The 14,138-nt window shown below is 38.4% G+C and overlaps 1 protein-coding gene across 1 annotated transcript in view; it reads right to left on the bottom strand.

Annotated features, from left to right (window-relative positions):
- Positions 1–14,138, bottom strand: part of ACOT12 (acyl-CoA thioesterase 12) — a 39,265-nt gene that overhangs the window by 10,956 nt on the left and 14,171 nt on the right. Inside the window, exons 5-11 of the mRNA XM_080372554.1 lie at positions 13,020–13,152; positions 10,953–11,103; positions 7,517–7,636; positions 5,989–6,139; positions 4,159–4,214; positions 3,706–3,766; positions 2,148–2,231 (exon numbers count right to left, since the gene is read on the bottom strand). Coding sequence (XP_080228680.1) covers positions 2,148–2,231; positions 3,706–3,766; positions 4,159–4,214; positions 5,989–6,139; positions 7,517–7,636; positions 10,953–11,103; positions 13,020–13,152 — 756 coding nt within the window. The remainder of the gene's footprint in view (positions 1–2,147; positions 2,232–3,705; positions 3,767–4,158; positions 4,215–5,988; positions 6,140–7,516; positions 7,637–10,952; positions 11,104–13,019; positions 13,153–14,138) is intronic.

Raw genomic sequence — 14,138 nt, 5'->3', positions numbered from 1 at the left:
AGCACATATCTAAATTTGACTGGAGGAGCTATATAGGTAAAGTCCAAGATCAGTTTCACTCTCAGTTTCTTTACCAAAGAGCAAATCTAATTCCCCTAGTGCATTAAATTAGAGGTAAGCATACAGTCACACATGGAGACAGGCGTGCCCTCTGCCTACTGTTGGCATCCACACTTGGTCAGCAGTCTATCTCATGCCTGCAAGTAAATGCTAAATAAGAAAGAAGACTTACTAACTGTGTAAATGGTACACAACAATTGAAGCAGCATACAATCCTGTGTACTACCCTGGATCCTTGCCACTTCTTTGAGGAATATCTAATGATTGCAATGCCAAATTCTACAGAAATTTCCATCACAATGGGAATGGATGGCTATCCTCCACCCATTGACAACATCAGTGTGATTTGCATTCTATACCCTGCCCGAGATTTTGCTGGATTTAAGATGAAATTAGATGAAAGAACAGCTAAAAAACAGCTACTTACTGTTTTCCACCAGGTAATGTCTAAGTGGCTTAGAAGCAGATATTACTATCAAGATGATTTTAAGATATCCAAAAAGGGGAGAAAGTTCCAGACTCCAGTAATACTAGAAGGTACCTGGTGGCTTGCTGAGAGAGAGAAATAGTATCACGCTGTTTTAAAATGTCATCCATGATGTGGATTGGTTTTGGGGTTTTTGTATGAAGTAATTTCTTCACAACATTTGGCGCTGGTTCTGTTACAGGTTTCCAGCATTTAGGGTAAAGAAAGAAACTGAGATTGTGGCAGTGCCGGTGGATGCAGAAAGGAAGTTTCATATGGATATTAATACAGTCTTAGCAGAGGCTTGAAAGTAATGTTCAATGTTTCAGTCTGATTGTTCAGGCTTCCTTTTTCCACTGTGAGTGCTGTCTGTCATTTACTTGGCACAACAGTGTTTACTGAAAGTTATTAACCACTGGAACAACCTACACCTGGAACTGGCAGACTTGCTGTCACTGGATTTCCCTATGATTAATATATGCTCTTACTCAAGTAGCTTACTGATTAGATGCAAGAATCAGTAAGTGAATTTTCATAGCCTGTGACATGCAGGAAGTCAGACTGAAAGATTAGTTACTAAAAGTAACAGCCTTTTCTTGTCCCCAAACATCTCTCAATCTACATGATCTTAAAGTAATCTGCCAGTCACTAACTGTGTTTTAGAAACCAAACATTAAGAGATATCTCTCCATAGTTTGGAACACATGCACTGCAACTAGGTTAAAACTGAGTTTTCCCAGCTAAATGATCTTGCTATTGGTTTTCTTAGCAACATCTTCCTATCATGAAACTGGCTTACACAAGCCTTAAGATTTTGAGCTTATAGTAGCACTGATCGATGAACAGAAAGGTGCTTTGCTTTCAGGCTTTTTTATTTTTTAATAGAAAAAGGGCAGAAAGGAAAATGTCTGAAAGGAAAAACATACATAAAAAAGAATCAACTGGTTTTCTAAGAAGACAGAGACTGAAAAGTAATGCATATAAATTGCTGCCACCTGCCGGCTGGCAGGGCCCACTTAGAACCAGCACAAGATAATCACTGCTACTTAGAAACATCTCCCATGCTGCAAAGTTGGTGAAAACAGTATATTAAGACTGCCATGCACATTTTTGCTTATCGCAGTGATGTTTGACGCACCACAGATCATCAACAGTACTGCCTAAATAAAGACATCCGAGTTTGGTGTTTTGCTGGAATCAAACAATACAGCAAAACCACAGAAACGCGTTAGTTGTGGCAAATAAAACACCTCACAGAAATGAGGTACAAGTTTCTCTTTTAACACTCTCCTGTGTGTTGCTTAACAAGCTCAACTGCTCAGTTGCTGGCAAGCCTGTCCTTTTGGGATCCCAAGTCCTATGTTCACAAGCCATTCAGACCATCTTGGAACTCCACCATGGAACTTCCAGGTTGCACAGCACTCTGGACAATCAGAGATTGATTTGCAGCATTTCAGGGAGACCCTCGGAGTTTCGGTTTTCAGCCCTAGCCACACTAAAACCAACACTGTCAAGCCAATGTATTTATTTACAGATGTAAAACACTGCTTTTCTCCACCCATCTCTTACGGTGAAACATAACTTAAGTGGCTGTGTAGCTGTTCCACAAATATGCACTTACATCATCCAGTGTACGGGTTATTTCCCATCCAGGTTTTGCTGCCAGGTGTGTCAGTGCAGCTATATTGCTGTAACTCACATATGCCTGAAACATAAGATACATTTCTGAAAACAAAGGGGTAAAGGTACATTTCATGAAACACTGCAGAAATGGGATGCTCTTTTGCTATTTTTACCTCTCAACCGCTAAAAAATTGTGTATTTTTCCATAAGTGTTTTCCTTCCAGTCCAGTAATCTCTGAATTAAATGCTTTCAACAGCTAGATTACGTGCTCACATGGTTGTCGGCAAAACAACCCTAATTAAACAACAACTAAATATTACTTTCAGCTTCTCCAATTATAAAGGAGCGCGGAAGAACTGTGACCACAATAGATAATACAGGTAACCTCTCAGACCACTAAATTAACAGTTTTGTTCAGCTTCCTCCTAAATAATGGAAATCTACTAGAAAATTAACCTCTTCAATGCTATCAAGCTGTGGTCTATCTTGGCAATTGCCTTACACAGCAGGGTCAGAGCAGAGAAAGTGCAAATTTATCCATTATTTATGCTTGACTACAGTGGATAGAGTTCTCATTTAACCACTGTATAAAGAGAACACAGCCTTAGAGTCTTTAATGACAGGTTTTAATCTAATATTAAATAAATCTTTAAGCCATTTTTATCATGGTGTGCATATTTGTATTTATTGTTTTGCATGAAAGAAATGCTGCTTCAATGAAGATGCCACTGTTAACAGCAAATCACTTCCTGCATTAAAATTCTCATTTATTTTTTCAAGCAACGGGAAAAGACCCAGTAAAATTTCTGGGAGCCACTGAGATCTTAAATGCAAGGAAAATTTAACCACAAAAAAATCACACTGGAACAACATTTAGGGTGTCTATAAATCCATCTAAATTCAGATTCACCACTATTCATTACACGACACAGGCACATTCTATGGCCTAGCACATCCCAACCAGAAACACATACCACTTGATGCAGCGTATTTAGGAACAAACATATGTTTTCACCTCTCTTTCCCATAGAAACAAAGTTTACACTATTTCACTGTTCATCTGTCTGTTGATATTGCCAGGTCTTACCCCACACTTTTAGCACTTACTAAATGGTCTCCTCACAGCAATTTTTGAGAAAGTCAGTGGCTGGATAAAGGAAAAAAACCCACCACCACCACCACCACACACCCCCAATTCCTCTATAGCAGTATTCAGCTTTTTAAAAAACTGGGGACACTGGGATATAAATCTGCAGGAGACTTTATAGCTCAGCTGCTTAAGGGACCACTTGCTAAAAGAGTCTGTCTTTAAGTTTTTGTTTGAAACTTACTCTTAAATCAACAGTGAAGAATCTACTGTCTTTTTTTCAGGAGAAAAAAAACCACATTCATTTTATTACATATTTATCCATTCTTCCATAACTATCATAACACTTAAGTGCAGAATGTCCACTTTGGAAAAGGATATAGCCTGTACAACTGTTTTACACATCCCAAAAGAGTACAAATACACTATTTTATGCAAGTAAATAATAGGACATGGTCTACGGATTACCTGGTTGCTTCTCTCCCAGGGATCAGAAGGTTTGTCTTGTTTAGCGGACAGCATGCATTTTCTAGAACAAAATTAGAAAGAAGAATAATAGCATGAATTGGTTCTTCACACTTTCTTCTATATGTGCTAAACCAAATAACTTTTATAGGCTCAAGTGTCTTCTAAATACTTTGCAGGAATTTAATCCATTTTTTGTTGCAAGGCAGGTTTGCAACAACTCCTTTTTCTTCCAAGAAAGAGAGGGAAACCAAATAATCTATAAAACAAAGTATTTTTGAGACAAATAGCCTCCAATAATTTCAATGCAACTCAGGCAAAATTACTTGCGAAGTTAACCAACATAACTGTTATGTTTGAGGAGACTTTTGACTACTTAACAAATGATCACTTTTTTAGAGGATATATTAAAAATTCAGTTTTCAAAACCAAGTTCTCATTGTAACTCAACAATACCTGGTTAATCGAATTCTCCTTCGGGCAATAGCTCCATGATATCGCCTCAAACCATCCTTTATAAAAAGTAAACCAGACAGTAATGCATCCAATTATTTTAGAACACAGTTTTAAAAAAGAAAACTAAAAATTATTTCTTTTGTCCATTGTCCATTACTGATGGACAAATGCCAGAGGTGTATTACAAATAAATAAAGAATTTTACTCTGTACATTGGCCTTTCCCCAGATTAACCCGAGTCAGTGGTTTACTTTTGACGTGACAATATTCCTTTAAGTTTGCAAAAACAATCTGATAAGAAAATTGTATCACAGTAGCATATTCCTCTCTTTTTGGTCCTAAACCAGTGGCAGCTGGGCAGTGCACCACACACATTCTACTATTTCTAAATGTGACAGCCACCAAATAAACTACTAATCAAATTCATCATCATCTGAGGTTCAAAGCATGAAGGAAGCACGGAAGAATTCCTGTTTTAGTGCACATGGATCTAGGGCACAGAGCAAGCACTGTGCAAGCAGAGATGATCTGCCTTTCAAGCTGGCAAGTCTTTCTCTTCCCTTATTATTACTCTGCCAGGGTGAATTTTTTGAAACCCAGAAGTGACCCTAGAGCATACATCACACCACACTGTATTAAAGGTCAATAGGGCTTGTAATCTTGAAGGATATGCCACTTTGGAAAAGCTTCCTCAGCTTTTAAAAGCTGACATGTAGCTTCTAGAATAAGAAGAATCTCCAGATTAGGGCACCTCAGCCTTCTTGAAACCAAGGACTACCTAATATTTTTTAAAGACATGTCTTGCCTGCTTTGTAGAGCACTGCCATAGCAGCTGTCACTTTCAATCAAATGGCCACAGAAAGTTTGAACTACCTTGAACATATACTAGTTTTCCCAGATACATTTGCTTTACTCTCAAGGAATGGGTATACATGTTCTTGTCTTCATGCTTAGCTTGCAGATGCCTCTCTAGGCAGGTCTTTAAGGGAAGCACTGTTTTTCTGACAGGAGCTAAGCTGCTATGGGGTTTTTTTTTTGGTTTGTTTTTTTTTTTTTTCTTTTTCAAGAGGAATAGTCAGGTTTTCCCCTAGGAACAGCCTGAAATGGGCAGCAGTGAATGTTACTGCCTCAGCTAGCAGATAGGACACCTTGATCTACTTGTTGCCATCTTATAAAACATAAGTTCCCTGATGTTAAATATTTGTTTCATTTCTTTATATGCTGGCTCTCTAAAAATCTCGTCATTAATGTTAATGACAGGTGACATCACAGCAAATAATCAATAATAGTATTCAAACTGCTCTAAGTGTTTCATGCATCACTTTCAGGGAAACACCTGCAGAGTTCTCCACATCAAAGGAACTGGAAAGCCTACCCACATCATGGGAATTTATTCCTACAGACGTGTTTATTAACTCTATTTCTTATCTCCATTAAGGGCTTATAAATATAACTTTGTTCACTGAACACTTAGAAGTTTCATCTACAGTCAGTGGAGATTACACAAGATGGACATAGACAGGCAAAAACATCTGCAAAAAGCAGATTCTTCTTCCCTGTCCATCAAATCACTACAGAATTTCTAATGATTAGTACCTTCCACTACACCTCTCAGAGTTGGATGGCTGAAGTTAACAATGGCAAATCTCTTAAAGGCAAACATTTCACTTAGAGTTTTTCTCTTCTGCAAGAAGATGCATTTCAGTGTCCTGCTTAGTCCTTGCTTTCCCAGCAAGGTTATAGTGGCTGGATGTGTGACATGCAGTGTTCTGGGTTGGACCACATAAACTCATGTATGCATTCATCCCACTCCTGAGGATGAGAGCTGACCTTTGTAGTAGGTTTTATTCTGGGGAAGGTGAGCAGCTCTCCTTTGTCATTTACAGTGTTAAAAATGAGAAATGCGCTGTTAATATGCCGTGCTTGGTCCTTGATCCATTCTTCACAGTTATAAGCCTCAACACGGACACCAACCTCCACACTGAAATAAAAGCTTAAATTAATTATTGAGCTACTACAAGTGATACAGAAGCAGCCCTGAGACATACTAAAAAGAGTTGCTGTATACCTTCCTATGTGCAGGAAGTCTGACTCAAATACCTTCTGTGCCATACAAAATAAATTGCTCAGTCTGAACAGACACATTTCAGAAATAAAATAAAAGGTGGCCCTAGTTAAATAGCATTAACAAAAAGAGCAAAAATTGAGCTAAGTAGCAATATACGAGCACCAGTAAAGCATACTGTGAGAACAGACAGCAAAAGTGAACAGGATGATACTGCTTTGACATGCAGCAGAAGCATAGTATGAAGGTAATACATGCCCTGCTAGCACTCTTCGCAGACCAAATACACCTACAAAGAAAACAGCTACAGAAGAGCAATGCCAGGATAGCTTTTGTCCCGTGTACAGAATTTGGAAAAGGAATTACTTTAGCTTCTGCCTTCTTGTGGTTTGTCTTGCTATACTTCTTGCAACTTCTGACTATGTCCGCCTGCTGGAACAGCGCTCCATCTAAGTTGTGTCACACCCCTGGCATAACCAGAGGGTCTGTTGATCCAAAGCGCAGTTCCTGTACATGAGGAAATAGCCTAGCAGAGTGGTGCTACCCCTTTGGCAAAGGTCAGACAAGAGCCGTTCTCTGTGAGGCAAACACAACAGTAGCCCTAAAACTGCAGAGGAGACAGCAGATGCATAGAAAAGGGAAAGAGAGAGTAACTATTAGCAGGCAGAATCTGTGCAAGACTGGTCAACAGGCACACCACGGAATTCCAGGAGCACATGTTCAGCATGTTTAGAGCTATGTTTCGTGCATACAGCGACCATATACTCAACTAAAGGTAAAATTTCAGCATGGGCTGTAGCCATTTATCCCAAAATGCAACTGGCAAAGCCTCACCTCTGCATACACCTAAATGAATACTGGGAAGAAATAAACAAAGCATGAATTTTGCCAGTAAAGAGCAATAAATAGAACCCAGATCTGTCAACCCATGCCAAGCCAGGAAGATCCTGACAGCAAGCTGGAGTATTCTGAAGAATCAAAGCTATAGGATGAATTCACCCCTTCAAAATCCCTGAATTTCAGAGTGATATTTATGATTTGAGTTTGCATGACTGGGATTTGATTACAAATGATCTTTAAATAGAAAGTGAAAATCAGAGAATAATTTTTTCTTAAAACTTTCCCTGAGAAAAGTAAAACAAAAGCACATATAGACAGATAGTTATAGATACAGACATATTCCTCAAAACTCCAGCTGAAAAATCATCATTCAATACCACAAATCCTACTGACAGCTAGAACTATCCAGAACTCCCTGGAAGTCAGGGAAGACAATCAGATGAAGAGCTTTACCTATTCTGAAATGTATTGTTCACAATTGCATTGAAGACAAGGCGGTCACCCACGACGGACGGTCCCCAGAATTTAAACATATTGACTGATTTCAAGATGGGATATGAACGACAAAGGCGGCTGAAAAAGAAAGCAAGAGAGAAGGAAAGCAAAGGTGTTAAAGAACCTCCTTAGGCTTGAAGTGAGTAGTGATTTAGAGCAGTAAGGTTTGCACAACCTAGAAGATCACTCTGTCACACCAACTTATTCCATAACCCACTGAAATACAGTTACTATGTTCAGCTCCAAGAGCATATTAATTCAATCCTCAGTCATAATAGTATCACCTATGTCATGCTGTTTCATTCTCAACACACTTTACAAACACCAACTAATTAATTATTGCTGTTTGGTATTACTTTCTTTTGGAGCCAGACCATGAATCCCTTACCTACAGAGTAACCACTTACTTCACAGAGTTTCATTAATCTCTGTATGATCGCTTGGGGAGTAGGATATTGCTCAGTACATAAAAACGCCAGATCATAAAGTCTTTTAAACAATGAAAAGAAACCTGAGCAGAAATGTTGAGCACCAAAAACAGTGTTCAAGCAAAGCAATGTCAGTCTATCTAGTCTTTTTAATATTTGTATTTTTTTGCTTGTTTGTCAGATGTTTTCTGCTAGCGTTATATGAAATAAAAATCTTAATATGATTTCCAAATGCACAGTTAGATTTGGGTTTTTGGTTGTTTTGTTTTTTTTTAATTTGCTCTGTTTTACTAAATTATGTGCAGTTCACTACTGGTGCTGAGCTGGGAAACTCATCTTTGCACATACAAAGGGATAGAACAATGTTGAACTAATGACATGAATTCAGAAACACAGAACTGTTGTCTGTATTTCAAAGGGCACAACAGTGTATTACAAACACACAAATCTTAGTAATTCTGTTCCTTTTGTTCTTCAAATTGCATAGTGTGTCACCTCAGCTGTCTTTTCTTATTTCAGACCTGATCCTGCACTGTGCTCAATTACATATAGTCAGGTACAGCTGGGGTGTCCTACTGGATCTCTTTGAACTGCTAGGGAAATAGGCTGTAGCCACTCTGGTAAAACTTTGCGGGTCTAGTGCAGAAGGTCATGACAGGCAAGTAGCCCTCCCATGAGTGTGCTAGCAAAGCTGCTCTTTGGACCAGTACAGTGGACAAACAGATATATACCTGATCAAACCCAGTTATACTGCTGAAGGAAAAGTTTTGCAATACTGTATCTTCCACGCTAGGGACTTTCAACAACTCATCACTTCTCTGACCTTCACAGATATTCCAGAAAACAGAACCCTGCAGTCCAGATACAGCTTAAGGGTTTGTGGAATTGGGATCTAGTTTGCAAGCTCTCTGTAGCGGGCAAAAATCAGGTTTCTTCAGTACTTCTAAACATAGTCAACCCCCGACTCTTTACTGGAATCTCTGTGCATCACATGAATAGGGAACAATATACAATAATGCCATTTATTTTTAGACTTTGAAAAGACATTCTCTCTCCTCATGCATGTGTGCGAAACTCCTCACTAAGAATCACATATACACATCTGAGAACAGATTTTTCATTGTGCAGTTTTTCAACTTGGAAATACAGCTTTGCAGTGTTCCTAGCTTTTAACTCGGCTGCACTCCGCAAACTAATGTACCAGTATTGTTAAATGCACACAATTATCTGTAGCTAATTAATTGACTGGTACATCTTTTTAATAGACTAATATATTCAAATGACTTTGTAATTTCATTAAGAATAATTTGCTCTTCTGATCTAAAATGCTAAATGGTGATGTTATTTGCAATGTTCACTATAAAGATGCAAATACAGGAGTATTGAAATAAGAGGAACAAAACAGAAATATGGCCTAAATATTCCATTTTTCTTGGAAAACTATGCCCTGAATGCTTTTACTTGCAAGTGTAAGAAGTAAGAAGGTACACATCAAAATAATGTTATTCATATTCAAATGGCTTTATTGCTATCTGCAAGATTTTCATTTACTGTCCAGCCAAGTAAGTGGGGGTGGGAAAGGGAGAGGGGAGAAGGAGGGTGAGTAACCTTTAAAATGCCCTTAGAGGATCATTTGTCAAGGGTTAGCCCTCCTCTTCAGTTCCTCCATCAGAGTTTGTGGTCTGTAAGGTAGCAACTCTTAACTGGCACCTTCGAAGGTCAGGTTTAATTGTGATTCACCTCACAAAAGGTTTGTAGCGAGACTAGCTATTTCTCATGCATAAACTACAAAATCTCTGTTTTCCACAAGCCTCTGTCAACAGCTATTATTTCTGAAAATTTCAATATGACAAATCATGTTTGACATCTATTACCTCAAAGTTTTTTCAGTACTTGGTTTGCTGATATTTTCCTTCTCCTTTTAAACCTAAATGTGACTCTCACTAGGTAAAATTTATGAAATGAAAACAGGTAAATATTGTGGACAATATTATGGCAAAAATCTGAAACAATCCCTTTGAAGCCAATGAAATGACACACCAGGGTAAGGTCAGTGCATTCTAATGTTACTAAAACAAGCTGTTTATCCAACCTCTAAAGAAAAATCTGTTGTTATCAGTACAACTACTGGCTACAAATCAAAACTATATGAATAATTAATGGAGAAGTCATTTAATTATTAAAGTTAAAAGGCAAAAAAACATTACTAACGTCCCTGCAGTGAATTAGGTCACTTGTTATGTAAGGAGAATTCAAAATGAAACTCAAGTGTTGCTTACAAAGAAGCTTTGTACAGCGTCCAAGAACAAGGAGGGAGAAAAACAACAGCTTAATTTCAGGGGAAGAGAAATTAAATGAGTTTATCTCTAGGCCACAGTAAGAAGCAGCACTAGACAGCGTCACAAAACTACTTATATAGTTATTACCTGAAGATGTCAGAGCCCTTTAAACTGCTAAAAATATTACAACCCATAGTATGTGGGACTCTGAAAAGTTGTGACTTGATGATGATTACACATCCATTCTGTGTGCACACCAACAACACAGGATCTGTTTCTTTTGATCCTTCTTCTCTGACTTATTCTTTCTTCTAGCATAAGGAACTGCAGACTAAGATTTAGAAGGCTATTCATTTTTGGATATCAATTGATACAGGGTCAATATCAGTTTTATCCTGACTTAACAACTATGCTTTTAAAACACTGCACCAACTACGGGGAGGCCAAGTTTCTATTCCTATGTCCAATGCTGACTTTCTGCAGAGATTCTCAGGAGGATAACAGCTTCTTTTGCCTTAGGGTGTGCATGTGTAACAGAAGAATAATATTTGACTCCCACAGTGGTGTGGGATACTGTGGGAACTGTACCACATAAATAGTTCAAAAGCCTCCTTCAATCCCTGTGATATAATATTTCAATTACATCCATTTACAACCATATGCAAAGACTATGATGTAGAAAAGTACCTTGCTGAAATACTTGCCACTGCTTCCATCCAAGCCATGATCTGGCCACCAAAAGTGTTTCCATGATGGTTAGCATGAGGAGGCTGGACAAGCTCAATACTCTGTACATAAGTAAGGTCAGTTGAAACTGCACCTTCCTCTTCAAAGATATCTGAAATACGGCAGCAATGTATTAATGAATAATTTCAACTAGTAACTGACAACCAAGAAGAAAATACCCCTGTTACTAAAGTGTGCAATTTTCTCCAGGCACAACAAAAAGAACAAAGAAAGATGCAGAAGACCTCTGTTCTTTGCAAGGGAAGCAAGAGGCTGAAGATTTGCTCTGCTTTACAAAAGACGTTAAGAAGTGGGGAATGGTGCACCCCACAGTCAATCACAGCAGAGTGATCCTTCTCAGCTCTCACTATATCCTTTAAAGCTGTGTCAGAAGCAGTTACGGTGAAACCTGGCTCGCTGTGAATGCAAGCAGCCAGCAGCGTCAGCACATGCTTGTGATTATTCATGGTTGTTGCTATGCATGACCTCTAACTGATGCTGTCATAGCAGTTTATCACTTATTTAAATGCCTTTCATAGACTTTGACTACCATGCGTGATAGGCATCTGTGCAAATGTGTCTAATTAAGGTTAGAGTATGACACGATTATTTCATAATCTCTTACAAATCTTGTGATTACCAGAGACAATACAGAACACACAAAAGAGAGAAATATGGGATGTGAATCAGTAACCACCTTCCACTATCTGAATATTTCCAATTCCACTTTCAAATGTTTAGCCACACGTCCTCACGCTAATCCCTGTTTTTTCAGTTCTACTTTGCAAGAACAGATTTAAGCATGAGATGACAGCAGTCATTTTCAAAGTGGGCATCTGCACTAGAAGCTACTTGACCTGAATTGTACTTTTGACTTTTGCCATAATTAACTAACTTTATGATTATATATATATCTATGTGGGCACATTTGACTAACTCGCACTTTGGACCTACTTAAGTTGTTGCGTAAGATTCATTCAGGAGACAAACTTCCCTTTCTGGATATGATTTCTACCTATTTTGTTGACTGGCAGAATTTACATGCACTATTTTCTTCTCTCTTTCCCCTATTTTGCTTGTTTCACCTCTTTAAGGAGGTGAATTAGTGCTAACAATGATATCCTTTGAGGAAGTTTCCAGACAAGGCAGTGGAAACAAAAGTCATCAACCTCTGATTTGTCTTTCGTGGTATTAAGCTGTCTCCTGTGGGACAGTTACCATGAAGACAAATAATTTGTTTGCTTGTAGCAAACAAGTCTCTTCCGTTCTACACAGTCTTATAAAATTGTTAAGACTAGAATTTATATTTACAACAGGTTTAATCTTTCTTCAGTAAACCCACATAACGTCTGTTGTTTATACACGGAGTTACGGCTCAGATCTTCCAAATACCAGCATATTTCTTAACTGTTGTGAATAATTTCTTTTGCAGGGGAACACAGAAACTTTTGAGCACAACTGCCTTAAGAACAAAGATAAGTATCAGAAATAAAGGAAAACCTGTTTCCCCTCTCAATTTTTCCGATTTGGTCATGAGGAGCTTAAATCTTTTTTTACCTGTTTTGACCTCCATGTAATGAAGTTTCTTCTGCTTGTTGGGAATGATCTCACAGCGTAAGCATAGTTCTTGGCACTTTCTTGCAAAGACACAGCCATAAACCTGAGTGAATTTTATCCTTCTATCTACATTGCAACTAGTGTCATAGGATTTTATTATAGTGCTGCAAAGTTCTGTGTAAACTGTTAAACCTTACACATACAACCTGCATGAAGGCCTGCATTTCACACCTATTTAATGCATGCTTGGCCTTCAATCCTGCATTTTTAAATCTGGAATTTCTAAAAGACAAAGAAATACCACTCTATTAGAATAGCTCCCTTACATACCCTCAAAAATCTGGCACACACTTCTCTACGTGATACCACAATCCCAAGGAGCTCTACTCAGATCTTTTATCTGCTTTCTTCCTCCCTTCCAGATGCCCCTAAGCAATTTTTTTCATCTTCTATGCTGACCACAGTAATCACCTTCCTTATTACTCTCCCGCATTAGGTTCTGAAAGAGCTGTTCATAGCCCAGTCGGATTCTTCTTCTCTCAATAGCCAGGGTGTGCTCCAATTGGTCTTCCGTAGACAGAAGCTTTACAGGATCTAATTCAATCTATGTAAATGAAAAAAAAAAAAAAAGGTTCTGAATGCCATAATCATAACAAAGTGCACTTTGAACTTCAAATGGCATAAGCATTTTCTACAACCTTTTGCTATCAACTAAGATGACAAGTTCTATTAATACACACAAGTGCAGAGTTAAAGTGCAAGAGATTCTGCATTATCCTTTCAGAATCATTTGTTAAAATTCAATGACAAAGTGCTTTTAGCTTCCAAATACAAACATCCATGACAGCACACACAATTTAAGGCAGTTCTCATTTAAAGAAGAAAAAGGGGGGAAAAAAGAAAAAAAAAAAAAAGGAGGTCTTAATACGAAGCCTTGAGTATTGAATTTTTCTATCAGAAAAATAATCCAATTGCGCTGATCAGTGGTGTAGTCTACAGGAAATCATTTCCCAGAGCCCACTCCTCCTCCCAACACAAATAGTCCACTCTGGCTTTCACAATTCACTCCATAGTCACACAGCCTATTCATCTATCTGAGGACCAGTTTTCAAGAAGCACTGGTTTTCTGTGGGTGAGGAGGAACACATGAACACTCAGCGCTTGGTGCAGCTTCAGACTATAGATTTACACCCAAAATGCTACTTGAGCCCAGACACGCACCCTTCTCTTGCCCAGATCAGACCTCCTTCTCCCCTAAGTGCAAATTCCCATGTACGTCAGTTCAATGACAAACTGATTCCATACGTGTATTGGCTTAAGAATATTATTACATTTAGATAAATACTGCAGAGGTGCCACAGAACAGTCACTTGTGTGATTTGTCTACACGGTCTGGCCTCAGAAACCTTAAAATAATGCAGAAGCCCTACAAACAGACAAATTCAACATTCTGCGTCCTGCAGTGGTTGCTGCTAATATTTTTCAGTCTTTGAGTCTTCACTTAAACCCTCTTGCAGTTTCCTCGCTTCCTTTCTGGCCCTTCTCAAGAGCTTCCTTTTTTCAGAAGGCCCAGCCAAAAGATTAAAATGG

The sequence above is a fragment of the Falco punctatus genome (assembly GCF_963210335.1).
Source record: "Falco punctatus genome assembly, chromosome: Z".
Classification (NCBI taxonomy): domain Eukaryota; kingdom Metazoa; phylum Chordata; class Aves; order Falconiformes; family Falconidae; genus Falco; species Falco punctatus.
Note: the sequence above shows the minus strand (reverse complement) of the source record. Positions and strands in the feature narration are given on the sequence as shown.